The 23,786-nt window shown below is 56.3% G+C and overlaps 5 protein-coding genes across 15 annotated transcripts; all 5 read right to left on the bottom strand.

Moving 5' to 3' along the window:
* Positions 1-1,781: 1,781 nt before the first annotated feature.
* LOC146758998 (uncharacterized) lies at positions 1,782-4,395 on the bottom strand. 3 transcript variants are annotated; one of them, XM_085511027.1, is made up of 4 exons: positions 4,317-4,395; positions 2,507-2,610; positions 2,351-2,432; positions 1,782-2,139 (listed from the first exon to the last, which is right to left on the bottom strand). In XM_085511027.1, exons 1-4 carry the CDS (start codon positions 4,377-4,379, stop codon positions 2,032-2,034), a joined length of 357 nt encoding a protein of 118 aa, XP_085367153.1. In that variant the 5' UTR covers positions 4,380-4,395; the 3' UTR covers positions 1,782-2,031. The 3 variants fall into 3 exon arrangements, with proteins under 3 accessions (XP_085367153.1, XP_085367154.1, XP_085367155.1); XM_085511028.1 differs by having other exon boundaries at positions 4,169-4,343; XM_085511029.1 differs by lacking the exon at positions 4,317-4,395 and adding an exon at positions 2,727-2,829.
* Positions 4,396-6,413: 2,018 nt separating this feature from the next.
* Positions 6,414-9,027, bottom strand: LOC146758997 (uncharacterized). 3 transcript variants are annotated; one of them, XM_085511021.1, is made up of 4 exons: positions 8,949-9,027; positions 7,139-7,242; positions 6,983-7,064; positions 6,414-6,771 (listed from the first exon to the last, which is right to left on the bottom strand). In XM_085511021.1, exons 1-4 carry the CDS (start codon positions 9,009-9,011, stop codon positions 6,664-6,666), a joined length of 357 nt encoding a protein of 118 aa, XP_085367147.1. In that variant the 5' UTR covers positions 9,012-9,027; the 3' UTR covers positions 6,414-6,663. The 3 variants fall into 3 exon arrangements, with proteins under 3 accessions (XP_085367147.1, XP_085367148.1, XP_085367149.1); XM_085511022.1 differs by having other exon boundaries at positions 8,801-8,975; XM_085511023.1 differs by lacking the exon at positions 8,949-9,027 and adding an exon at positions 7,359-7,461.
* A 1,986-nt stretch (positions 9,028-11,013) lies between these two features.
* Positions 11,014-13,627, bottom strand: LOC146758996 (uncharacterized). Of its 3 annotated transcripts, none has more exons than XM_085511018.1 (4): positions 13,549-13,627; positions 11,739-11,842; positions 11,583-11,664; positions 11,014-11,371 (listed from the first exon to the last, which is right to left on the bottom strand). In XM_085511018.1, exons 1-4 carry the CDS (start codon positions 13,609-13,611, stop codon positions 11,264-11,266), a joined length of 357 nt encoding a protein of 118 aa, XP_085367144.1. In that variant the 5' UTR covers positions 13,612-13,627; the 3' UTR covers positions 11,014-11,263. The 3 variants fall into 3 exon arrangements, with proteins under 3 accessions (XP_085367144.1, XP_085367145.1, XP_085367146.1); XM_085511019.1 differs by having other exon boundaries at positions 13,401-13,575; XM_085511020.1 differs by lacking the exon at positions 13,549-13,627 and adding an exon at positions 11,959-12,061.
* A 1,986-nt stretch (positions 13,628-15,613) lies between these two features.
* Positions 15,614-18,227, bottom strand: LOC146758995 (uncharacterized). Of its 3 annotated transcripts, none has more exons than XM_085511015.1 (4): positions 18,149-18,227; positions 16,339-16,442; positions 16,183-16,264; positions 15,614-15,971 (listed from the first exon to the last, which is right to left on the bottom strand). In XM_085511015.1, exons 1-4 carry the CDS (start codon positions 18,209-18,211, stop codon positions 15,864-15,866), a joined length of 357 nt encoding a protein of 118 aa, XP_085367141.1. In that variant the 5' UTR covers positions 18,212-18,227; the 3' UTR covers positions 15,614-15,863. The 3 variants fall into 3 exon arrangements, with proteins under 3 accessions (XP_085367141.1, XP_085367142.1, XP_085367143.1); XM_085511016.1 differs by having other exon boundaries at positions 18,001-18,175; XM_085511017.1 differs by lacking the exon at positions 18,149-18,227 and adding an exon at positions 16,559-16,661.
* Positions 18,228-20,213: 1,986 nt separating this feature from the next.
* LOC146758994 (uncharacterized) lies at positions 20,214-22,827 on the bottom strand. 3 transcript variants are annotated; one of them, XM_085511005.1, is made up of 4 exons: positions 22,749-22,827; positions 20,939-21,042; positions 20,783-20,864; positions 20,214-20,571 (listed from the first exon to the last, which is right to left on the bottom strand). In XM_085511005.1, exons 1-4 carry the CDS (start codon positions 22,809-22,811, stop codon positions 20,464-20,466), a joined length of 357 nt encoding a protein of 118 aa, XP_085367131.1. In that variant the 5' UTR covers positions 22,812-22,827; the 3' UTR covers positions 20,214-20,463. The 3 variants fall into 3 exon arrangements, with proteins under 3 accessions (XP_085367131.1, XP_085367132.1, XP_085367133.1); XM_085511006.1 differs by having other exon boundaries at positions 22,601-22,775; XM_085511007.1 differs by lacking the exon at positions 22,749-22,827 and adding an exon at positions 21,159-21,261.
* Positions 22,828-23,786: the final 959 nt, after the last annotated feature.

The raw sequence follows: 23,786 nt of genomic DNA, 5'->3' as shown, positions 1-23,786 counted from the left end.
AAGTGGCTGCCACAGCCTCGCAGCCTCCTGCAGGCAGCACAGCCCCGGCACCGGGCTCGGCCCCAGCCCCGAGGTGCTGCTGCACAGGCTGAGCCCAGACCCACAGCTGAGATGCAATGACCGCTCATCAACATTTCACAGAATCACAGAGTTATCAAGGTTGGAAAAGACCCAGGAGATCATCCAGTCCAACCATCACCAATACTTCCCAGCTAAATCATGTCCCTCAACACAACATCCAAACGTTTCTCGAACACTCCCATGGTCAGTGACTCCACCACCTCCCTGGGCAGTGCATTCCAGTGCCTCACCACCCTTTCCGAAAAGTAATATGTCCTGATGTCCAGCCTGAATCTCCCCTGGCGCAGCTTGAAACCATTCCCTCTAGTTCTATCATGTCTACACGAGAGAAGAGGCCAACCCCCAGCTCACTACAACCTCCCCTCAGGAAGTTATAGAGAGCTAGAAGGTCTCCCCTGAGCCTTCTCTTCTCCAGGCTGAACAATCCCAGCTCCCTCAGCCGCTCCTCATACGTCCTGTGCTCCAGACCCCTCACCAGCTTCGTAGCCCTCCTGTGAACGGTTCCAGGGCCTCAATGTCTTTCTTGCAGTGAGGAGCCCAAAACTGAACACAGTTCTTAAGGTGCAGCCGAAGAACTCAAGCAAGAGGGAAGTTTGCTGGGCAGTTGGTACTACGCTGCATTCTTGGTCGTGGAAATCCCAGGGTCTGGATCTTGCAAAAGAAAGCATATGAAAATGTCATCGCTCAGCAGCAATTGTCCACACCTGGAGTCAGCTGGAGAGATAACAAAAGAAGAATTGATACAGAAGTCTCATGGCACCTGTCAGGACTGTAAAGTTAGAGGACCCAACCTTTGGGAATGCTTGGAGAACAGATGTCCGTATGTTGGCTGTGGTGAGTCCCATTTGGTTTCTCTCCTTTGCAACCAGCTCCTTTGCTGCACCCAACCCGACAATCCTCTCTTCCATCTCCAGCAGCACTGCTTATTGTCACGCAGGCAGGCAGGCAGGCAGGCAGGCAGCAGGAGGCAGTGCCTCGTGGCTCGCTGTACACAGTCCACCGTGCAGGCTGGTGGAAGGAGGAAGGTGCCAGGGCGCCAATTGAAAATGGCCACCAGACACTCTTGACATCCAGCCTCTCCTCTCTGGGCTCTGGCTCAGCTACGTGCCCTTGCAGCACCCTGGCACTAAACACGTGGCGCTGCCCATCATGAACCATTGGAGCTGAAGCAGCGCAGCGCGGCTCGGGGTCCTCCCATTTTACAGCTCAGCTCTGGGCCCGAGGCACGTTCGCCTGCAGCCCGCCCGCTGCCCTCTCCTCCAGCCCCACTCCCAGCCCTGCTCTTCTCACCATCCCACCCACACTTGAACTCCTCCTTGTGGGTAGAGGAGAAGCTGAAGCGCAGGACATGGCTGCCCACATGCAGCCGGGCTTCCCAGTGCAAACAGCAACAGACAGTGCACCAGAACCCTGAAAAGCCAACAGGGAAGAAAGACAAGCTCAAGGCGCAGGGACACCTTTCTTCCTCCCACACTGCTTTTGTTTCTCTCAGCCCTTGGAAAACAAGGGATGCTCACAGTCCGTCACTAGCATTACCAGTTGGGCTGAAAGGCCACCAGTTGGGAACACCAACACGGAAAGGTGGGACAAGCAGCTCCATTTGCAGGGAGGGACGTGAAGCCAACCACATCATGGCCCTGCGATTACTAGCCCGAGCCAGGCACTGTATTGAGCAGCTACTGAAAGAGGCAGCACCACTATTCAAATGTTTCTTTCGCTTTTATTTGCAACAAAGAGATGCTAAATGCATCCAAAATACATTTCAATATGAAATCAAATAGGCGGGATACTGGTAATGACTAAAACTTGCTCAGTTCCTCTCCGCAGTCCAGGAAAGGGAAAGCACGGCCAGGCCTGAAAACCGGAGCACGCAGTGTGTGTCCTTTGGTGCACCTCTGAGGACGCAATGCAGGCGATTCTGCTGTCCTTTGTGCCTTCCTGCTCAAGCCCTTATCGTTTCTTTTTGCTTTCCTTCTTGGCTTTCTTGCTCAGCTGAGCAGCACTTGCCTTGGGTTGCTTCACCGTCTCCCAGGTCTTAGACTCAAAACCCTCCGAGTCCTGCAAGAATCAATTGGGAAACAGTCAGGGAGCTTTCTAACAACTGAAAGGGAAGAGAAGCAAGAGAGGATGGGTGGGTGTCAAATAAGGGAAAAGCTCAGCAGGCAAGAATAAACCTATCCCTGAGCTCCAGCACACACGCGTGACCACTGCCTTATTCATTCTAACAGCAATGTTATTCTAGCCATTAAAGTCACCCATGTTCACGTACCTGGTTGTGGACGTGTTCACGGCCTTGCTGCTGCTGCGCTCTACAACGCCAGCCACGGAAATAAAGAGTGCAGAAAGCTGATCTGTTGAAGACAGAGGAGTGAGCTGTGCTTAACCGACACTGCTTCAGTGCACGCTTACGGTAAGGCACACCTACCTTACAATGGCCACGCAGGAAGCTCCAGACACAGCTCCAGACTGTTCCCATGAAGCATTTCCCAATTGCATTTCACAGCCACTCACGCTCTGCTCCCTGACAATCTGCAACAGAAAAGTCACAAGATGCAAATCCCATCCCTCGGAGATGTCACAGACCTCCTCACTCATGGAGCAGCACAATGCCATGGCATTGGGTGAGAAAGCAGACGTGTGCTTACCGAGTGAGCGCTGTTTGCTGCCAGCTGCTGGTAGGAACCCACCTAACTCTAAGTACGAACACTAACCTAAGCCTAACTCTAAAACAGGAACAAAAACCTACACCTAACACTAAAACGTGAACAATAACCTACTCCTAACACCTAATCCTAACTAACTAAATTTAACAATAAAAACAACAAGAAAAACAACAATAAAAACAAGAAAAACAACAATAAAAACAATAAAAACAACAATAAAAACGGGGTTTAGATGGAACCGGGGGCCCGCAAGGTCTCAAAGGAGGAGATGATGTTAAATGAAGCCACCCGGTTAATGCCGGGGGCGGGGGCCGCGCAGACGGTACGGAGCCCAGCGCCTGGACCAGCGATGCTGCAGCTGAGGTGGTACTGCTGCAGGGCCTGGCACGGTGGTGTGGTGCCAGGCCAGCCGTGCATCGGGTGGATCCACCTCCATGGGCTCATCTGGAGGTGGATCCACCTCCATGGGCTCATCTGGAGGTGGATCCACCTCCATGGGCTCCACGGAGGTGGTCACGCACCTGGTCCAGGCGCGATGGCAATGGGCTCCCTTGCCTGTCTGCTGCCTGATGGTGCTGGCAGTGGGCCCCCTCCTCCTCCTCTTCGACCCCGCGGTCCCCGGAACCATCTTCCCAGCTAAATGGTGGGTTTCCTCCAGCCTCGCTCTCTTAGGCCCCCACATGGCTGTTATCGGCCGGAGATCTAAGAGGCGAGTGCGTTGCCCACCGTTGGGCAACGGTGACCAAGGTAACGGCCGTGGCCAGGGTTCTAACATGGCGGCCGCACTGCTGGCACTGCTGGCACTGGCGTTCCACATGGCATGAGGAGGGGGCTGGAGGACAGGGCACGGCACGGGAGCCAGAAGGCACTGCCTGTGCCCAGCGGGCAGCCCTTCTCTCCGGTCAGCAAGAGGGCACAGACGAGCTGGCCCTGAGCAAAGGGCCCTCGGCCTCCTTCATCCTCCCCCTTCTTCCACAAGGGAATCTCTTGGCGCTGCCATACGCAGCACGCAGCACCACGCTGATCTGATGGGGCTCCTGAGCTCAGCACCAAGAACAGCAGGCTCCAAAGGGCACCTGACCACGCCTGCCTGCTGGGACACACCAGCTCTGCTCTCCCTGTTCCAATCCAGAGCCTCTCCTTGTAACACCTCCGACTCCATTTGCATCCACTCACTCTCATTACATCCCACGTCCACACACGGGGCCACGCTGCCTCACCGACCCTCAGTGGGGACCCACAGCCGTACAGCACCATCAGCACAGCAGAACCGGGCCGTGCTCCTGATGCTGCCGCTTGTCCAACCTCCCTCTCGCTGCCCCCATTCTGCTCAGGCAGCCGGTCCCAGCAACAAACACCAGCACAGAACTGCAGCCCCGACTCGTCCCGCTCACCGACAGCCAGAGCAAGGACATGTTACACACCTTCGTTCAGCTCCACGCACTCGCTGGCACCGCACGCATCGCCTCTGCGTGCCGCAGCACCGCCAGCTCCTCCCCCGACATCCCTCCACGCCCCGCACCGCGGCCCGACCCTGGCAGCGCACACCCCGCTCCTCCCGGCCCCGGTCACCTTCCCATGGCGCCATGGCCCGGAACTGCTCCCGCCGGCACCAAGCGCTTCCTGCCCCTCCATCCCCCCCTCCTCCTTTCCCTTCACTTTCCATCCGCACTTAGGACGCACATCTCATCATCAGTGCAGGCAATCAACGGCTCGTGCTGCGCTTCACTGCCTTGTGCTCCTCGGTGCTCTGCTGTGCCCTTTCCTAACCCCGCAGGATCACATCTGCCATCCCCTGCAGCCCCTGTGCTGTGACCAACACGATTTGGGCTCGGGCCCATCGCCCTCCCTGCTGCCGGCCCTCCCCCATGCCCATGTGCTGCACCCAAAGTGGCTGCCACAGCCTCGCAGCCTCCTGCAGGCAGCACAGCCCCGGCACCGGGCTCGGCCCCAGCCCCGAGGTGCTGCTGCACAGGCTGAGCCCAGACCCACAGCTGAGATGCAATGACCGCTCATCAACATTTCACAGAATCACAGAGTTATCAAGGTTGGAAAAGACCCAGGAGATCATCCAGTCCAACCATCACCAATACTTCCCAGCTAAATCATGTCCCTCAACACAACATCCAAACGTTTCTCGAACACTCCCATGGTCAGTGACTCCACCACCTCCCTGGGCAGTGCATTCCAGTGCCTCACCACCCTTTCCGAAAAGTAATATGTCCTGATGTCCAGCCTGAATCTCCCCTGGCGCAGCTTGAAACCATTCCCTCTAGTTCTATCATGTCTACACGAGAGAAGAGGCCAACCCCCAGCTCACTACAACCTCCCCTCAGGAAGTTATAGAGAGCTAGAAGGTCTCCCCTGAGCCTTCTCTTCTCCAGGCTGAACAATCCCAGCTCCCTCAGCCGCTCCTCATACGTCCTGTGCTCCAGACCCCTCACCAGCTTCGTAGCCCTCCTGTGAACGGTTCCAGGGCCTCAATGTCTTTCTTGCAGTGAGGAGCCCAAAACTGAACACAGTTCTTAAGGTGCAGCCGAAGAACTCAAGCAAGAGGGAAGTTTGCTGGGCAGTTGGTACTACGCTGCATTCTTGGTCGTGGAAATCCCAGGGTCTGGATCTTGCAAAAGAAAGCATATGAAAATGTCATCGCTCAGCAGCAATTGTCCACACCTGGAGTCAGCTGGAGAGATAACAAAAGAAGAATTGATACAGAAGTCTCATGGCACCTGTCAGGACTGTAAAGTTAGAGGACCCAACCTTTGGGAATGCTTGGAGAACAGATGTCCGTATGTTGGCTGTGGTGAGTCCCATTTGGTTTCTCTCCTTTGCAACCAGCTCCTTTGCTGCACCCAACCCGACAATCCTCTCTTCCATCTCCAGCAGCACTGCTTATTGTCACGCAGGCAGGCAGGCAGGCAGGCAGGCAGCAGGAGGCAGTGCCTCGTGGCTCGCTGTACACAGTCCACCGTGCAGGCTGGTGGAAGGAGGAAGGTGCCAGGGCGCCAATTGAAAATGGCCACCAGACACTCTTGACATCCAGCCTCTCCTCTCTGGGCTCTGGCTCAGCTACGTGCCCTTGCAGCACCCTGGCACTAAACACGTGGCGCTGCCCATCATGAACCATTGGAGCTGAAGCAGCGCAGCGCGGCTCGGGGTCCTCCCATTTTACAGCTCAGCTCTGGGCCCGAGGCACGTTCGCCTGCAGCCCGCCCGCTGCCCTCTCCTCCAGCCCCACTCCCAGCCCTGCTCTTCTCACCATCCCACCCACACTTGAACTCCTCCTTGTGGGTAGAGGAGAAGCTGAAGCGCAGGACATGGCTGCCCACATGCAGCCGGGCTTCCCAGTGCAAACAGCAACAGACAGTGCACCAGAACCCTGAAAAGCCAACAGGGAAGAAAGACAAGCTCAAGGCGCAGGGACACCTTTCTTCCTCCCACACTGCTTTTGTTTCTCTCAGCCCTTGGAAAACAAGGGATGCTCACAGTCCGTCACTAGCATTACCAGTTGGGCTGAAAGGCCACCAGTTGGGAACACCAACACGGAAAGGTGGGACAAGCAGCTCCATTTGCAGGGAGGGACGTGAAGCCAACCACATCATGGCCCTGCGATTACTAGCCCGAGCCAGGCACTGTATTGAGCAGCTACTGAAAGAGGCAGCACCACTATTCAAATGTTTCTTTCGCTTTTATTTGCAACAAAGAGATGCTAAATGCATCCAAAATACATTTCAATATGAAATCAAATAGGCGGGATACTGGTAATGACTAAAACTTGCTCAGTTCCTCTCCGCAGTCCAGGAAAGGGAAAGCACGGCCAGGCCTGAAAACCGGAGCACGCAGTGTGTGTCCTTTGGTGCACCTCTGAGGACGCAATGCAGGCGATTCTGCTGTCCTTTGTGCCTTCCTGCTCAAGCCCTTATCGTTTCTTTTTGCTTTCCTTCTTGGCTTTCTTGCTCAGCTGAGCAGCACTTGCCTTGGGTTGCTTCACCGTCTCCCAGGTCTTAGACTCAAAACCCTCCGAGTCCTGCAAGAATCAATTGGGAAACAGTCAGGGAGCTTTCTAACAACTGAAAGGGAAGAGAAGCAAGAGAGGATGGGTGGGTGTCAAATAAGGGAAAAGCTCAGCAGGCAAGAATAAACCTATCCCTGAGCTCCAGCACACACGCGTGACCACTGCCTTATTCATTCTAACAGCAATGTTATTCTAGCCATTAAAGTCACCCATGTTCACGTACCTGGTTGTGGACGTGTTCACGGCCTTGCTGCTGCTGCGCTCTACAACGCCAGCCACGGAAATAAAGAGTGCAGAAAGCTGATCTGTTGAAGACAGAGGAGTGAGCTGTGCTTAACCGACACTGCTTCAGTGCACGCTTACGGTAAGGCACACCTACCTTACAATGGCCACGCAGGAAGCTCCAGACACAGCTCCAGACTGTTCCCATGAAGCATTTCCCAATTGCATTTCACAGCCACTCACGCTCTGCTCCCTGACAATCTGCAACAGAAAAGTCACAAGATGCAAATCCCATCCCTCGGAGATGTCACAGACCTCCTCACTCATGGAGCAGCACAATGCCATGGCATTGGGTGAGAAAGCAGACGTGTGCTTACCGAGTGAGCGCTGTTTGCTGCCAGCTGCTGGTAGGAACCCACCTAACTCTAAGTACGAACACTAACCTAAGCCTAACTCTAAAACAGGAACAAAAACCTACACCTAACACTAAAACGTGAACAATAACCTACTCCTAACACCTAATCCTAACTAACTAAATTTAACAATAAAAACAACAAGAAAAACAACAATAAAAACAAGAAAAACAACAATAAAAACAATAAAAACAACAATAAAAACGGGGTTTAGATGGAACCGGGGGCCCGCAAGGTCTCAAAGGAGGAGATGATGTTAAATGAAGCCACCCGGTTAATGCCGGGGGCGGGGGCCGCGCAGACGGTACGGAGCCCAGCGCCTGGACCAGCGATGCTGCAGCTGAGGTGGTACTGCTGCAGGGCCTGGCACGGTGGTGTGGTGCCAGGCCAGCCGTGCATCGGGTGGATCCACCTCCATGGGCTCATCTGGAGGTGGATCCACCTCCATGGGCTCATCTGGAGGTGGATCCACCTCCATGGGCTCCACGGAGGTGGTCACGCACCTGGTCCAGGCGCGATGGCAATGGGCTCCCTTGCCTGTCTGCTGCCTGATGGTGCTGGCAGTGGGCCCCCTCCTCCTCCTCTTCGACCCCGCGGTCCCCGGAACCATCTTCCCAGCTAAATGGTGGGTTTCCTCCAGCCTCGCTCTCTTAGGCCCCCACATGGCTGTTATCGGCCGGAGATCTAAGAGGCGAGTGCGTTGCCCACCGTTGGGCAACGGTGACCAAGGTAACGGCCGTGGCCAGGGTTCTAACATGGCGGCCGCACTGCTGGCACTGCTGGCACTGGCGTTCCACATGGCATGAGGAGGGGGCTGGAGGACAGGGCACGGCACGGGAGCCAGAAGGCACTGCCTGTGCCCAGCGGGCAGCCCTTCTCTCCGGTCAGCAAGAGGGCACAGACGAGCTGGCCCTGAGCAAAGGGCCCTCGGCCTCCTTCATCCTCCCCCTTCTTCCACAAGGGAATCTCTTGGCGCTGCCATACGCAGCACGCAGCACCACGCTGATCTGATGGGGCTCCTGAGCTCAGCACCAAGAACAGCAGGCTCCAAAGGGCACCTGACCACGCCTGCCTGCTGGGACACACCAGCTCTGCTCTCCCTGTTCCAATCCAGAGCCTCTCCTTGTAACACCTCCGACTCCATTTGCATCCACTCACTCTCATTACATCCCACGTCCACACACGGGGCCACGCTGCCTCACCGACCCTCAGTGGGGACCCACAGCCGTACAGCACCATCAGCACAGCAGAACCGGGCCGTGCTCCTGATGCTGCCGCTTGTCCAACCTCCCTCTCGCTGCCCCCATTCTGCTCAGGCAGCCGGTCCCAGCAACAAACACCAGCACAGAACTGCAGCCCCGACTCGTCCCGCTCACCGACAGCCAGAGCAAGGACATGTTACACACCTTCGTTCAGCTCCACGCACTCGCTGGCACCGCACGCATCGCCTCTGCGTGGCGCAGCACCGCCAGCTCCTCCCCCGACATCCCTCCACGCCCCGCACCGCGGCCCGACCCTGGCAGCGCACACCCCGCTCCTCCCGGCCCCGGTCACCTTCCCATGGCGCCATGGCCCGGAACTGCTCCCGCCGGCACCAAGCGCTTCCTGCCCCTCCATCCCCCCCTCCTCCTTTCCCTTCACTTTCCATCCGCACTTAGGACGCACATCTCATCATCAGTGCAGGCAATCAACGGCTCGTGCTGCGCTTCACTGCCTTGTGCTCCTCGGTGCTCTGCTGTGCCCTTTCCTAACCCCGCAGGATCACATCTGCCATCCCCTGCAGCCCCTGTGCTGTGACCAACACGATTTGGGCTCGGGCCCATCGCCCTCCCTGCTGCCGGCCCTCCCCCATGCCCATGTGCTGCACCCAAAGTGGCTGCCACAGCCTCGCAGCCTCCTGCAGGCAGCACAGCCCCGGCACCGGGCTCGGCCCCAGCCCCGAGGTGCTGCTGCACAGGCTGAGCCCAGACCCACAGCTGAGATGCAATGACCGCTCATCAACATTTCACAGAATCACAGAGTTATCAAGGTTGGAAAAGACCCAGGAGATCATCCAGTCCAACCATCACCAATACTTCCCAGCTAAATCATGTCCCTCAACACAACATCCAAACGTTTCTCGAACACTCCCATGGTCAGTGACTCCACCACCTCCCTGGGCAGTGCATTCCAGTGCCTCACCACCCTTTCCGAAAAGTAATATGTCCTGATGTCCAGCCTGAATCTCCCCTGGCGCAGCTTGAAACCATTCCCTCTAGTTCTATCATGTCTACACGAGAGAAGAGGCCAACCCCCAGCTCACTACAACCTCCCCTCAGGAAGTTATAGAGAGCTAGAAGGTCTCCCCTGAGCCTTCTCTTCTCCAGGCTGAACAATCCCAGCTCCCTCAGCCGCTCCTCATACGTCCTGTGCTCCAGACCCCTCACCAGCTTCGTAGCCCTCCTGTGAACGGTTCCAGGGCCTCAATGTCTTTCTTGCAGTGAGGAGCCCAAAACTGAACACAGTTCTTAAGGTGCAGCCGAAGAACTCAAGCAAGAGGGAAGTTTGCTGGGCAGTTGGTACTACGCTGCATTCTTGGTCGTGGAAATCCCAGGGTCTGGATCTTGCAAAAGAAAGCATATGAAAATGTCATCGCTCAGCAGCAATTGTCCACACCTGGAGTCAGCTGGAGAGATAACAAAAGAAGAATTGATACAGAAGTCTCATGGCACCTGTCAGGACTGTAAAGTTAGAGGACCCAACCTTTGGGAATGCTTGGAGAACAGATGTCCGTATGTTGGCTGTGGTGAGTCCCATTTGGTTTCTCTCCTTTGCAACCAGCTCCTTTGCTGCACCCAACCCGACAATCCTCTCTTCCATCTCCAGCAGCACTGCTTATTGTCACGCAGGCAGGCAGGCAGGCAGGCAGGCAGCAGGAGGCAGTGCCTCGTGGCTCGCTGTACACAGTCCAGGGTGCCAATTGAAAATGGCCACCAGACACTCTTGACATCCAGCCTCTCCTCTCTGGGCTCTGGCTCAGCTACGTGCCCTTGCAGCACCCTGGCACTAAACACGTGGCGCTGCCCATCATGAACCATTGGAGCTGAAGCAGCGCAGCGCGGCTCGGGGTCCTCCCATTTTACAGCTCAGCTCTGGGCCCGAGGCACGTTCGCCTGCAGCCCGCCCGCTGCCCTCTCCTCCAGCCCCACTCCCAGCCCTGCTCTTCTCACCATCCCACCCACACTTGAACTCCTCCTTGTGGGTAGAGGAGAAGCTGAAGCGCAGGACATGGCTGCCCACATGCAGCCGGGCTTCCCAGTGCAAACAGCAACAGACAGTGCACCAGAACCCTGAAAAGCCAACAGGGAAGAAAGACAAGCTCAAGGCGCAGGGACACCTTTCTTCCTCCCACACTGCTTTTGTTTCTCTCAGCCCTTGGAAAACAAGGGATGCTCACAGTCCGTCACTAGCATTACCAGTTGGGCTGAAAGGCCACCAGTTGGGAACACCAACACGGAAAGGTGGGACAAGCAGCTCCATTTGCAGGGAGGGACGTGAAGCCAACCACATCATGGCCCTGCGATTACTAGCCCGAGCCAGGCACTGTATTGAGCAGCTACTGAAAGAGGCAGCACCACTATTCAAATGTTTCTTTCGCTTTTATTTGCAACAAAGAGATGCTAAATGCATCCAAAATACATTTCAATATGAAATCAAATAGGCGGGATACTGGTAATGACTAAAACTTGCTCAGTTCCTCTCCGCAGTCCAGGAAAGGGAAAGCACGGCCAGGCCTGAAAACCGGAGCACGCAGTGTGTGTCCTTTGGTGCACCTCTGAGGACGCAATGCAGGCGATTCTGCTGTCCTTTGTGCCTTCCTGCTCAAGCCCTTATCGTTTCTTTTTGCTTTCCTTCTTGGCTTTCTTGCTCAGCTGAGCAGCACTTGCCTTGGGTTGCTTCACCGTCTCCCAGGTCTTAGACTCAAAACCCTCCGAGTCCTGCAAGAATCAATTGGGAAACAGTCAGGGAGCTTTCTAACAACTGAAAGGGAAGAGAAGCAAGAGAGGATGGGTGGGTGTCAAATAAGGGAAAAGCTCAGCAGGCAAGAATAAACCTATCCCTGAGCTCCAGCACACACGCGTGACCACTGCCTTATTCATTCTAACAGCAATGTTATTCTAGCCATTAAAGTCACCCATGTTCACGTACCTGGTTGTGGACGTGTTCACGGCCTTGCTGCTGCTGCGCTCTACAACGCCAGCCACGGAAATAAAGAGTGCAGAAAGCTGATCTGTTGAAGACAGAGGAGTGAGCTGTGCTTAACCGACACTGCTTCAGTGCACGCTTACGGTAAGGCACACCTACCTTACAATGGCCACGCAGGAAGCTCCAGACACAGCTCCAGACTGTTCCCATGAAGCATTTCCCAATTGCATTTCACAGCCACTCACGCTCTGCTCCCTGACAATCTGCAACAGAAAAGTCACAAGATGCAAATCCCATCCCTCGGAGATGTCACAGACCTCCTCACTCATGGAGCAGCACAATGCCATGGCATTGGGTGAGAAAGCAGACGTGTGCTTACCGAGTGAGCGCTGTTTGCTGCCAGCTGCTGGTAGGAACCCACCTAACTCTAAGTACGAACACTAACCTAAGCCTAACTCTAAAACAGGAACAAAAACCTACACCTAACACTAAAACGTGAACAATAACCTACTCCTAACACCTAATCCTAACTAACTAAATTTAACAATAAAAACAACAAGAAAAACAACAATAAAAACAAGAAAAACAACAATAAAAACAATAAAAACAACAATAAAAACGGGGTTTAGATGGAACCGGGGGCCCGCAAGGTCTCAAAGGAGGAGATGATGTTAAATGAAGCCACCCGGTTAATGCCGGGGGCGGGGGCCGCGCAGACGGTACGGAGCCCAGCGCCTGGACCAGCGATGCTGCAGCTGAGGTGGTACTGCTGCAGGGCCTGGCACGGTGGTGTGGTGCCAGGCCAGCCGTGCATCGGGTGGATCCACCTCCATGGGCTCATCTGGAGGTGGATCCACCTCCATGGGCTCATCTGGAGGTGGATCCACCTCCATGGGCTCCACGGAGGTGGTCACGCACCTGGTCCAGGCGCGATGGCAATGGGCTCCCTTGCCTGTCTGCTGCCTGATGGTGCTGGCAGTGGGCCCCCTCCTCCTCCTCTTCGACCCCGCGGTCCCCGGAACCATCTTCCCAGCTAAATGGTGGGTTTCCTCCAGCCTCGCTCTCTTAGGCCCCCACATGGCTGTTATCGGCCGGAGATCTAAGAGGCGAGTGCGTTGCCCACCGTTGGGCAACGGTGACCAAGGTAACGGCCGTGGCCAGGGTTCTAACATGGCGGCCGCACTGCTGGCACTGCTGGCACTGGCGTTCCACATGGCATGAGGAGGGGGCTGGAGGACAGGGCACGGCACGGGAGCCAGAAGGCACTGCCTGTGCCCAGCGGGCAGCCCTTCTCTCCGGTCAGCAAGAGGGCACAGACGAGCTGGCCCTGAGCAAAGGGCCCTCGGCCTCCTTCATCCTCCCCCTTCTTCCACAAGGGAATCTCTTGGCGCTGCCATACGCAGCACGCAGCACCACGCTGATCTGATGGGGCTCCTGAGCTCAGCACCAAGAACAGCAGGCTCCAAAGGGCACCTGACCACGCCTGCCTGCTGGGACACACCAGCTCTGCTCTCCCTGTTCCAATCCAGAGCCTCTCCTTGTAACACCTCCGACTCCATTTGCATCCACTCACTCTCATTACATCCCACGTCCACACACGGGGCCACGCTGCCTCACCGACCCTCAGTGGGGACCCACAGCCGTACAGCACCATCAGCACAGCAGAACCGGGCCGTGCTCCTGATGCTGCCGCTTGTCCAACCTCCCTCTCGCTGCCCCCATTCTGCTCAGGCAGCCGGTCCCAGCAACAAACACCAGCACAGAACTGCAGCCCCGACTCGTCCCGCTCACCGACAGCCAGAGCAAGGACATGTTACACACCTTCGTTCAGCTCCACGCACTCGCTGGCACCGCACGCATCGCCTCTGCGTGGCGCAGCACCGCCAGCTCCTCCCCCGACATCCCTCCACGCCCCGCACCGCGGCCCGACCCTGGCAGCGCACACCCCGCTCCTCCCGGCCCCGGTCACCTTCCCATGGCGCCATGGCCCGGAACTGCTCCCGCCGGCACCAAGCGCTTCCTGCCCCTCCATCCCCCCCTCCTCCTTTCCCTTCACTTTCCATCCGCACTTAGGACGCACATCTCATCATCAGTGCAGGCAATCAACGGCTCGTGCTGCGCTTCACTGCCTTGTGCTCCTCGGTGCTCTGCTGTGCCCTTTCCTAACCCCGCAGGATCACATCTGCCATCCCCTGCAGCCCCTGTGCTGTGACCAACACGATTTGGGCTCGGGCCCATCGCCCTCCCTGCTGCCGGCCCTCCCCCATGCCCATGTGCTGCACCCAAAGTGGCTGCCACAGCCTCGCAGCCTCCTGCAGGCAGCACAGCCCCGGCACCGGGCTCGGCCCCAGCCCCGAGGTGCTGCTGCACAGGCTGAGCCCAGACCCACAGCTGAGATGCAATGACCGCTCATCAACATTTCACAGAATCACAGAGTTATCAAGGTTGGAAAAGACCCAGGAGATCATCCAGTCCAACCATCACCAATACTTCCCAGCTAAATCATGTCCCTCAACACAACATCCAAACGTTTCTCGAACACTCCCATGGTCAGTGACTCCACCACCTCCCTGGGCAGTGCATTCCAGTGCCTCACCACCCTTTCCGAAAAGTAATATGTCCTGATGTCCAGCCTGAATCTCCCCTGGCGCAGCTTGAAACCATTCCCTCTAGTTCTATCATGTCTACACGAGAGAAGAGGCCAACCCCCAGCTCACTACAACCTCCCCTCAGGAAGTTATAGAGAGCTAGAAGGTCTCCCCTGAGCCTTCTCTTCTCCAGGCTGAACAATCCCAGCTCCCTCAGCCGCTCCTCATACGTCCTGTGCTCCAGACCCCTCACCAGCTTCGTAGCCCTCCTGTGAACGGTTCCAGGGCCTCAATGTCTTTCTTGCAGTGAGGAGCCCAAAACTGAACACAGTTCTTAAGGTGCAGCCGAAGAACTCAAGCAAGAGGGAAGTTTGCTGGGCAGTTGGTACTACGCTGCATTCTTGGTCGTGGAAATCCCAGGGTCTGGATCTTGCAAAAGAAAGCATATGAAAATGTCATCGCTCAGCAGCAATTGTCCACACCTGGAGTCAGCTGGAGAGATAACAAAAGAAGAATTGATACAGAAGTCTCATGGCACCTGTCAGGACTGTAAAGTTAGAGGACCCAACCTTTGGGAATGCTTGGAGAACAGATGTCCGTATGTTGGCTGTGGTGAGTCCCATTTGGTTTCTCTCCTTTGCAACCAGCTCCTTTGCTGCACCCAACCCGACAATCCTCTCTTCCATCTCCAGCAGCACTGCTTATTGTCACGCAGGCAGGCAGGCAGGCAGGCAGGCAGCAGGAGGCAGTGCCTCGTGGCTCGCTGTACACAGTCCAGGGTGCCAATTGAAAATGGCCACCAGACACTCTTGACATCCAGCCTCTCCTCTCTGGGCTCTGGCTCAGCTACGTGCCCTTGCAGCACCCTGGCACTAAACACGTGGCGCTGCCCATCATGAACCATTGGAGCTGAAGCAGCGCAGCGCGGCTCGGGGTCCTCCCATTTTACAGCTCAGCTCTGGGCCCGAGGCACGTTCGCCTGCAGCCCGCCCGCTGCCCTCTCCTCCAGCCCCACTCCCAGCCCTGCTCTTCTCACCATCCCACCCACACTTGAACTCCTCCTTGTGGGTAGAGGAGAAGCTGAAGCGCAGGACATGGCTGCCCACATGCAGCCGGGCTTCCCAGTGCAAACAGCAACAGACAGTGCACCAGAACCCTGAAAAGCCAACAGGGAAGAAAGACAAGCTCAAGGCGCAGGGACACCTTTCTTCCTCCCACACTGCTTTTGTTTCTCTCAGCCCTTGGAAAACAAGGGATGCTCACAGTCCGTCACTAGCATTACCAGTTGGGCTGAAAGGCCACCAGTTGGGAACACCAACACGGAAAGGTGGGACAAGCAGCTCCATTTGCAGGGAGGGACGTGAAGCCAACCACATCATGGCCCTGCGATTACTAGCCCGAGCCAGGCACTGTATTGAGCAGCTACTGAAAGAGGCAGCACCACTATTCAAATGTTTCTTTCGCTTTTATTTGCAACAAAGAGATGCTAAATGCATCCAAAATACATTTCAATATGAAATCAAATAGGCGGGATACTGGTAATGACTAAAACTTGCTCAGTTCCTCTCCGCAGTCCAGGAAAGGGAAAGCACGGCCAGGCCTGAAAACCGGAGCACGCAGTGTGTGTCCTTTGGTGCACCTCTGAGGACGCAATGCAGGCGATTCTGCTGTCCTTTGTGCCTTCCTGCTCAAGCCCTTATCGTTTCTTTTTGCTTTCCTTCTTGGCTTTCTTGCTCAGCTGAGCAGCACTTGCCTTGGGTTGCTTCACCGTCTCCCAGGTCTTAGACTCAAAACCCTCCGAGTCCTGCAAGAATCAATTGGGAAACAGTCAGGGAGCTTTCTAACAACTGAAAGGGAAGAGAAGCAAGAGAGGATGGGTGGGTGTCAAATAAGGGAAAAGCTCAGCAGGCAAGAATAAACCTATCCCTGAGCTCCAGCACACACGCGTGACCACTGCCTTATTCATTCTAACAGCAATGTTATTCTAGCCATTAAAGTCACCCATGTTCACGTACCTGGTTGTGGACGTGTTCACGGCCTTGCTGCTGCTGCGCTCTACAACGCCAGCCACGGAAATAAAGAGTGCAGAAAGCTGATCTGTTGAAGACAGAGGAGTGAGCTGTGCTTAACCGACACTGCTTCAGTGCACGCTTACGGTAAGGCACACCTACCTTACAATGGCCACGCAGGAAGCTCCAGACACAGCTCCAGACTGTTCCCATGAAGCATTTCCCAATTGCATTTCACAGCCACTCACGCTCTGCTCCCTGACAATCTGCAACAGAAAAGTCACAAGATGCAAATCCCATCCCTCGGAGATGTCACAGACCTCCTCACTCATGGAGCAGCACAATGCCATGGCATTGGGTGAGAAAGCAGACGTGTGCTTACCGAGTGAGCGCTGTTTGCTGCCAGCTGCTGGTAGGAACCCACCTAACTCTAAGTACGAACACTAACCTAAGCCTAACTCTAAAACAGGAACAAAAACCTACACCTAACACTAAAACGTGAACAATAACCTACTCCTAACACCTAATCCTAACTAACTAAATTTAACAATAAAAACAACAAGAAAAACAACAATAAAAACAATAAAAACAACAATAAAAACAATAAAAACAACAATAAAAACGGGGTTTAGATGGAACCGGGGGCCCGCAAGGTCTCAAAGGAGGAGATGATGTTAAATGAAGCCACCCGGTTAATGCCGGGGGCGGGGGCCGCGCAGACGGTACGGAGCCCAGCGCCTGGACCAGCGATGCTGCAGCTGAGGTGGTACTGCTGCAGGGCCTGGCACGGTGGTGTGGTGCCAGGCCAGCCGTGCATCGGGTGGATCCACCTCCATGGGCTCATCTGGAGGTGGATCCACCTCCATGGGCTCATCTGGAGGTGGATCCACCTCCATGGGCTCCACGGAGGTGGTCACGCACCTGGTCCAGGCGCGATGGCAATGGGCTCCCTTGCCTGTCTGCTGCCTGATGGTGCTGGCAGTGGGCCCCCTCCTCCTCCTCTTCGACCCCGCGGTCCCCGGAACCATCTTCCCAGCTAAATGGTGGGTTTCCTCCAGCCTCGCTCTCTTAGGCCCCCACATGGCTGTTATCGGCCGGAGATCTAAGAGGCGAGTGCGTTGCCCACCGTTGGGCAACGGTGACCAAGGTAACGGCCGTGGCCAGGGTTCTAACATGGCGGCCGCACTGCTGGCACTGCTGGCACTGGCGTTCCACATGGCATGAGGAGGGGGCTGGAGGACAGGGCACGGCACGGGAGCCAGAAGGCACTGCCTGTGCCCAGCGGGCAGCCCTTCTCTCCGGTCAGCAAGAGGGCACAGACGAGCTGGCCCTGAGCAAAGGGCCCTCGGCCTCCTTCATCCTCCCCCTTCTTCCACAAGGGAATCTCTTGGCGCTGCCATACGCAGCACGCAGCACCACGCTGATCTGATGGGGCTCCTGAGCTCAGCACCAAGAACAGCAGGCTCCAAAGGGCACCTGACCACGCCTGCCTGCTGGGACACACCAGCTCTGCTCTCCCTGTTCCAATCCAGAGCCTCTCCTTGTAACACCTCCGACTCCATTTGCATCCACTCACTCTCATTACATCCCACGTCCACACACGGGGCCACGCTGCCTCACCGACCCTCAGTGGGGACCCACAGCCGTACAGCACCATCAGCACAGCAGAACCGGGCCGTGCTCCTGATGCTGCCGCTTGTCCAACCTCCCTCTCGCTGCCCCCATTCTGCTCAGGCAGCCGGTCCCAGCAACAAACACCAGCACAGAACTGCAGCCCCGACTCGTCCCGCTCACCGACAGCCAGAGCAAGGACATGTTACACACCTTCGTTCAGCTCCACGCACTCGCTGGCACCGCACGCATCGCCTCTGCGTGGCGCAGCACCGCCAGCTCCTCCCCCGACATCCCTCCACGCCCCGCACCGCGGCCCGACCCTGGCAGCGCACACCCCGCTCCTCCCGGCCCCGGTCACCTTCCCATGGCGCCATGGCCCGGAACTGCTCCCGCCGGCACCAAGCGCTTCCTGCCCCTCCATCCCCCCCTCCTCCTTTCCCTTCACTTTCCATCCGCACTTAGGACGCACATCTCATCATCAGTGCAGGCAATCAACGGCTCGTGCTGCGCTTCACTGCCTTGTGCTCCTCGGTGCTCTGCTGTGCCCTTTCCTAACCCCGCAGGATCACATCTGCCATCCCCTGCAGCCCCTGTGCTGTGACCAACACGATTTGGGCTCGGGCCCATCGCCCTCCCTGCTGCCGGCCCTCCCCCATGCCCATGTGCTGCACCCAAAGTGGCTGCCACAGCCTCGCAGCCTCCTGCAGGCAGCACAGCCCCGGCACCGGGCTCGGCCCCAGCCCCGAGGTGCTGCTGCACAGGCTGAGCCCAGACCCACAGCTGAGATGCAATGACCGCTCATCAACATTTCACAGAATCACAGAGTTATCAAGGTTGGAAAAGACCCAGGAGATCATCCAGTCCAACCATCACCAATACTTCCCAGCTAAATCATGTCCCTCAACACAACATCCAAACGTTTCTCGAACACTCCCATGGTCAGTGACTCCACCACCTCCCTGGGCAGTGCATTCCAGTGCCTCACCACCCTTTCCGAAAAGTAATATGTCCTGATGTCCAGCCTGAATCTCCCCTGGCGCAGCTTGAAACCATTCCCTCTAGTTCTATCATGTCTACACGAGAGAAGAGGCCAACCCCCAGCTCACTACAACCTCCCCTCAGGAAGTTATAGAGAGCTAGAAGGTCTCCCCTGAGCCTTCTCTTCTCCAGGCTGAACAATCCCAGCTCCCTCAGCCGCTCCTCATACGTCCTGTGCTCCAGACCCCTCACCAGCTTCGTAGCCCTCCTGTGAACGGTTCCAGGGCCTCAATGTCTTTCTTGCAGTGAGGAGCCCAAAACTGAACACAGTTCTTAAGGTGCAGCCGAAGAACTCAAGCAAGAGGGAAGTTTGCTGGGCAGTTGGTACTACGCTGCATTCTTGGTCGTGGAAATCCCAGGGTCTGGATCTTGCAAAAGAAAGCATATGAAAATGTCATCGCTCAGCAGCAATTGTCCACACCTGGAGTCAGCTGGAGAGATAACAAAAGAAGAATTGATACAGAAGTCTCATGGCACCTGTCAGGACTGTAAAGTTAGAGGACCCAACCTTTGGGAATGCTTGGAGAACAGATGTCCGTATGTTGGCTGTGGTGAGTCCCATTTGGTTTCTCTCCTTTGCAACCAGCTCCTTTGCTGCACCCAACCCGACAATCCTCTCTTCCATCTCCAGCAGCACTGCTTATTGTCACGCAGGCAGGCAGGCAGGCAGGCAGGCAGCAGGAGGCAGTGCCTCGTGGCTCGCTGTACACAGTCCAGGGTGCCAATTGAAAATGGCCACCAGACACTCTTGACATCCAGCCTCTCCTCTCTGGGCTCTGGCTCAGCTACGTGCCCTTGCAGCACCCTGGCACTAAACACGTGGCGCTGCCCATCATGAACCATTGGAGCTGAAGCAGCGCAGCGCGGCTCGGGGTCCTCCCATTTTACAGCTCAGCTCTGGGCCCGAGGCACGTTCGCCTGCAGCCCGCCCGCTGCCCTCTCCTCCAGCCCCACTCCCAGCCCTGCTCTTCTCACCATCCCACCCACACTTGAACTCCTCCTTGTGGGTAGAGGAGAAGCTGAAGCGCAGGACATGGCTGCCCACATGCAGCCGGGCTTCCCAGTGCAAACAGCAACAGACAGTGCACCAGAACCCTGAAAAGCCAACAGGGAAGAAAGACAAGCTCAAGGCGCAGGGACACCTTTCTTCCTCCCACACTGCTTTTGTTTCTCTCAGCCCTTGGAAAACAAGGGATGCTCACAGTCCGTCACTAGCATTACCAGTTGGGCTGAAAGGCCACCAGTTGGGAACACCAACACGGAAAGGTGGGACAAGCAGCTCCATTTGCAGGGAGGGACGTGAAGCCAACCACATCATGGCCCTGCGATTACTAGCCCGAGCCAGGCACTGTATTGAGCAGCTACTGAAAGAGGCAGCACCACTATTCAAATGTTTCTTTCGCTTTTATTTGCAACAAAGAGATGCTAAATGCATCCAAAATACATTTCAATATGAAATCAAATAGGCGGGATACTGGTAATGACTAAAACTTGCTCAGTTCCTCTCCGCAGTCCAGGAAAGGGAAAGCACGGCCAGGCCTGAAAACCGGAGCACGCAGTGTGTGTCCTTTGGTGCACCTCTGAGGACGCAATGCAGGCGATTCTGCTGTCCTTTGTGCCTTCCTGCTCAAGCCCTTATCGTTTCTTTTTGCTTTCCTTCTTGGCTTTCTTGCTCAGCTGAGCAGCACTTGCCTTGGGTTGCTTCACCGTCTCCCAGGTCTTAGACTCAAAACCCTCCGAGTCCTGCAAGAATCAATTGGGAAACAGTCAGGGAGCTTTCTAACAACTGAAAGGGAAGAGAAGCAAGAGAGGATGGGTGGGTGTCAAATAAGGGAAAAGCTCAGCAGGCAAGAATAAACCTATCCCTGAGCTCCAGCACACACGCGTGACCACTGCCTTATTCATTCTAACAGCAATGTTATTCTAGCCATTAAAGTCACCCATGTTCACGTACCTGGTTGTGGACGTGTTCACGGCCTTGCTGCTGCTGCGCTCTACAACGCCAGCCACGGAAATAAAGAGTGCAGAAAGCTGATCTGTTGAAGACAGAGGAGTGAGCTGTGCTTAACCGACACTGCTTCAGTGCACGCTTACGGTAAGGCACACCTACCTTACAATGGCCACGCAGGAAGCTCCAGACACAGCTCCAGACTGTTCCCATGAAGCATTTCCCAATTGCATTTCACAGCCACTCACGCTCTGCTCCCTGACAATCTGCAACAGAAAAGTCACAAGATGCAAATCCCATCCCTCGGAGATGTCACAGACCTCCTCACTCATGGAGCAGCACAATGCCATGGCATTGGGTGAGAAAGCAGACGTGTGCTTACCGAGTGAGCGCTGTTTGCTGCCAGCTGCTGGTAGGAACCCACCTAACTCTAAGTACGAACACTAACCTAAGCCTAACTCTAAAACAGGAACAAAAACCTACACCTAACACTAAAACGTGAACAATAACCTACTCCTAACACCTAATCCTAACTAACTAAATTTAACAATAAAAACAACAAGAAAAACAACAATAAAAACAAGAAAAACAACAATAAAAACAATAAAAACAACAATAAAAACGGGGTTTAGATGGAACCGGGGGCCCGCAAGGTCTCAAAGGAGGAGATGATGTTAAATGAAGCCACCCGGTTAATGCCGGGGGCGGGGGCCGCGCAGACGGTACGGAGCCCAGCGCCTGGACCAGCGATGCTGCAGCTGAGGTGGTACTGCTGCAGGGCCTGGCACGGTGGTGTGGTGCCAGGCCAGCCGTGCATCGGGTGGATCCACCTCCATGGGCTCATCTGGAGGTGGATCCACCTCCATGGGCTCATCTGGAGGTGGATCCACCTCCATGGGCTCCACGGAGGTGGTCACGCACCTGGTCCAGGCGCGATGGCAATGGGCTCCCTTGCCTGTCTGCTGCCTGATGGTGCTGGCAGTGGGCCCCCTCCTCCTCCTCTTCGACCCCGCGGTCCCCGGAACCATCTTCCCAGCTAAATGGTGGGTTTCCTCCAGCCTCGCTCTCTTAGGCCCCCACATGGCTGTTATCGGCCGGAGATCTAAGAGGCGAGTGCGTTGCCCACCGTTGGGCAACGGTGACCAAGGTAACGGCCGTGGCCAGGGTTCTAACATGGCGGCCGCACTGCTGGCACTGCTGGCACTGGCGTTCCACATGGCATGAGGAGGGGGCTGGAGGACAGGGCACGGCACGGGAGCCAGAAGGCACTGCCTGTGCCCAGCGGGCAGCCCTTCTCTCCGGTCAGCAAGAGGGCACAGACGAGCTGGCCCTGAGCAAAGGGCCCTCGGCCTCCTTCATCCTCCCCCTTCTTCCACAAGGGAATCTCTTGGCGCTGCCATACGCAGCACGCAGCACCACGCTGATCTGATGGGGCTCCTGAGCTCAGCACCAAGAACAGCAGGCTCCAAAGGGCACCTGACCACGCCTGCCTGCTGGGACACACCAGCTCTGCTCTCCCTGTTCCAATCCAGAGCCTCTCCTTGTAACACCTCCGACTCCATTTGCATCCACTCACTCTCATTACATCCCACGTCCACACACGGGGCCACGCTGCCTCACCGACCCTCAGTGGGGACCCACAGCCGTACAGCACCATCAGCACAGCAGAACCGGGCCGTGCTCCTGATGCTGCCGCTTGTCCAACCTCCCTCTCGCTGCCCCCATTCTGCTCAGGCAGCCGGTCCCAGCAACAAACACCAGCACAGAACTGCAGCCCCGACTCGTCCCGCTCACCGACAGCCAGAGCAAGGACATGTTACACACCTTCGTTCAGCTCCACGCACTCGCTGGCACCGCACGCATCGCCTCTGCGTGGCGCAGCACCGCCAGCTCCTCCCCCGACATCCCTCCACGCCCCGCACCGCGGCCCGACCCTGGCAGCGCACACCCCGCTCCTCCCGGCCCCGGTCACCTTCCCATGGCGCCATGGCCCGGAACTGCTCCCGCCGGCACCAAGCGCTTCCTGCCCCTCCATCCCCCCCTCCTCCTTTCCCTTCACTTTCCATCCGCACTTAGGACGCACATCTCATCATCAGTGCAGGCAATCAACGGCTCGTGCTGCGCTTCACTGCCTTGTGCTCCTCGGTGCTCTGCTGTGCCCTTTCCTAACCCCGCAGGATCACATCTGCCATCCCCTGCAGCCCCTGTGCTGTGACCAACACGATTTGGGCTCGGGCCCATCGCCCTCCCTGCTGCCGGCCCTCCCCCATGCCCATGTGCTGCACCCAAAGTGGCTGCCACAGCCTCGCAGCCTCCTGCAGGCAGCACAGCCCCGGCACCGGGCTCGGCCCCAGCCCCGAGGTGCTGCTGCACAGGCTGAGCCCAGACCCACAGCTGAGATGCAATGACCGCTCATCAACATTTCACAGAATCACAGAGTTATCAAGGTTGGAAAAGACCCAGGAGATCATCCAGTCCAACCATCACCAATACTTCCCAGCTAAATCATGTCCCTCAACACAACATCCAAACGTTTCTCGAACACTCCCATGGTCAGTGACTCCACCACCTCCCTGGGCAGTGCATTCCAGTGCCTCACCACCCTTTCCGAAAAGTAATATGTCCTGATGTCCAGCCTGAATCTCCCCTGGCGCAGCTTGAAACCATTCCCTCTAGTTCTATCATGTCTACACGAGAGAAGAGGCCAACCCCCAGCTCACTACAACCTCCCCTCAGGAAGTTATAGAGAGCTAGAAGGTCTCCCCTGAGCCTTCTCTTCTCCAGGCTGAACAATCCCAGCTCCCTCAGCCGCTCCTCATACGTCCTGTGCTCCAGACCCCTCACCAGCTTCGTAGCCCTCCTGTGAACGGTTCCAGGGCCTCAATGTCTTTCTTGCAGTGAGGAGCCCAAAACTGAACACAGTTCTTAAGGTGCAGCCGAAGAACTCAAGCAAGAGGGAAGTTTGCTGGGCAGTTGGTACTACGCTGCATTCTTGGTCGTGGAAATCCCA

The sequence above is a fragment of the Coturnix japonica genome, chromosome 11, assembly GCF_054131305.1.
Source record: "Coturnix japonica strain WE chromosome 11, WE-NBRP24, whole genome shotgun sequence".
NCBI lineage: Eukaryota > Metazoa > Chordata > Aves > Galliformes > Phasianidae > Coturnix > Coturnix japonica.
Note: the sequence above shows the minus strand (reverse complement) of the source record. Positions and strands in the feature narration are given on the sequence as shown.